Source organism: Amphimedon queenslandica, unplaced genomic scaffold (genome assembly GCF_000090795.2).
Source record: "Amphimedon queenslandica unplaced genomic scaffold, v1.1 AMPQUscaffold_10675, whole genome shotgun sequence".
Lineage (NCBI taxonomy): Eukaryota > Metazoa > Porifera > Demospongiae > Haplosclerida > Niphatidae > Amphimedon > Amphimedon queenslandica.
This window is the reverse complement of record NW_003549070.1, coordinates 1-2,017: the sequence shown is the minus strand read 5'-3', so window position 1 is coordinate 2,017 and position 2,017 is coordinate 1. Positions and strand designations below refer to the sequence as shown.

The following is a 2,017-nucleotide window of genomic DNA, read 5'->3' as shown; positions in this document are numbered from 1 at the left end:
CAACAGTTTCTGTTATCAGTCCATTGATAAATAATGACGCCACACAAGATTACAATAATGAAAAGCAGTACGCTGGTGGGTATATGTACATGTACATTGATGGTTGTCACTGGTCCATTATCTCTTTTGTTTGAATAATCATTTTCGCTCCTCCTGCTCCTTTTACTTTCAAAGTCAGGTTCATCTCGATACTTTTTATGTGCTTTATCAGATGATAAAAACTTATCGATGGCATCACGAACTCTCCCAAACTGATCATAACCTTCACAAGCTTCAATAAGCCTTTCCCACGTGAAGTCTTGATGTTTATCGCTCCACTTTTTATGAACAACCCCAATCTTATCTGCTGCAGAGAGTGGACTATTGATCAGGTCATCCACTTTGACGCCTAATGCTCTACCAATGATTTGCCAGTGACATGCAGCACCACATTGAATAAATATTCTTTGGAAATCATCAACCTCTGGCTCCTTTTTATAAAGATCTATTAGAGAAACACAATATCATTAAATAAATTTTAAAACGTTACCTCTTGCATCATATTGTGGTCCAGGATTACTCTCAACATCTCCAGATATGATAAGGTGAATAACAGTGACAAATATCATCAACTGCTCCATATCAGTAGCAGATCCAAGAGTGGATTGACAGATGAACAGCAAAAGAGCAATGATGATCAAGATAACATCATACATTACACTAGCAGCATAATATTTGTGGAGGTTTGTTTGCATTGATTTATTTAATTTGGAGATCGAGTCCTTAACATTCCTAATAATGGGGCCCTGAATAATAAGAACAATCGTTTTAATTAGAAGCTATTACCATATAACGCTTTAATTTGGCAGAGTTTTATTTTGGCGATTGGCAAACAAAATTGCCAATATTAAAACTGCCAATCATTAATGCGCATGCTCAGTAATGCACGTGTACACAAAAATCGCCAAATTAAAAACCGCCAATTACAATTTTACAGCAAAATCGCCAAAATAAAGCACTGTCAAAATAAAGCATTATACGGTATATTGTTGAGACTTACTAAGATACGATTAAGAAACCGATTAAAGCAAATTTTAGAAGTAATAGAAGATAATAGTTTACAGAAATTTACAACATTCTTGACATTTTGTAGTAGCTCAACAGTATAAATACCAACTTCTTGTAGCTAGAATAAGGTAGCATAATTTCCATATTTTAGTATCAAAACAAACCCGGCCCTAAGTGTATTCCCTTACTTACTCTGTAGAAGATATCAACAAGTGCCTCTCCATCAAATGAATATGTATAGTGCTTATGTATTCCTTGACAAGCTTTTTCAAACTAACAAGAATAATGATGAAATGTTAAAATACAAAAAATTTACCCAACATCTGAGAGTATCAAGTGCTTTTTTTAATGAATTGGTACTGAAGCGTGGAATGGCATCTCTCATTATTTCGGCCATTTTTAACTATTTAAGAGCAGTAATTATGTGTATTATAATAATTGAATGATAAAATATCTTATGTAACACGTTAATACATCTCGCTCCTCGAATACCCTATATGTGGAAATTTTGAAGGGGGTAAATGTTTGCGAATTTTGCGAAACGGGAGTCATTCGCAAAATTAAAACAAGCAAAAATTAATTTCACCTCTCCACATTATTACAAAATGGTGGCACTTCAAAATAATTTGCGAAAGTTTGGCCTCGCAAAATCCTGCAAATTCATCATTCGCGAAAATTTATCCTCTCGAAAATTTCCATGAATAGGGTACTTTATATTGATATCACCCTCGGGCCTTTGGCCGAATTGGCCCACAGGTGATATCAATTTAAAGTATGTGGTGTTGGAATAATACACATACAAAATATTAACCCAACCACATCAAAGGAATGGCTTTATCATTATGATATTTACAATGACATATAAGCCCCGTTTACACTATAGACCACCCTAGGCGTGAATTGGAAAAGTTATGAATTTCATTAATTTTATATACGGTATCTGCCCACACATCATAATTGGCCGCCATTT

The 2,017-nt window shown here is 34.5% G+C and overlaps 1 protein-coding gene across 1 annotated transcript in view; it reads right to left on the bottom strand.

Moving 5' to 3' along the window:
• LOC109589961 (uncharacterized) overlaps window positions 1–1,444 on the bottom strand; it is a 5,463-nt gene extending 4,019 nt beyond the window's left edge. Inside the window, exons 1-5 of the mRNA XM_020005931.1 lie at window positions 1,364–1,444; window positions 1,240–1,320; window positions 1,040–1,165; window positions 530–785; window positions 5–484 (exon numbers count right to left, since the gene is read on the bottom strand). Of these exons, the coding sequence (XP_019861490.1) occupies window positions 5–484; window positions 530–785; window positions 1,040–1,165; window positions 1,240–1,320; window positions 1,364–1,444 (1,024 nt within the window). The remainder of the gene's footprint in view (window positions 1–4; window positions 485–529; window positions 786–1,039; window positions 1,166–1,239; window positions 1,321–1,363) is intronic.
• Window positions 1,445–2,017: the final 573 nt, after the last annotated feature.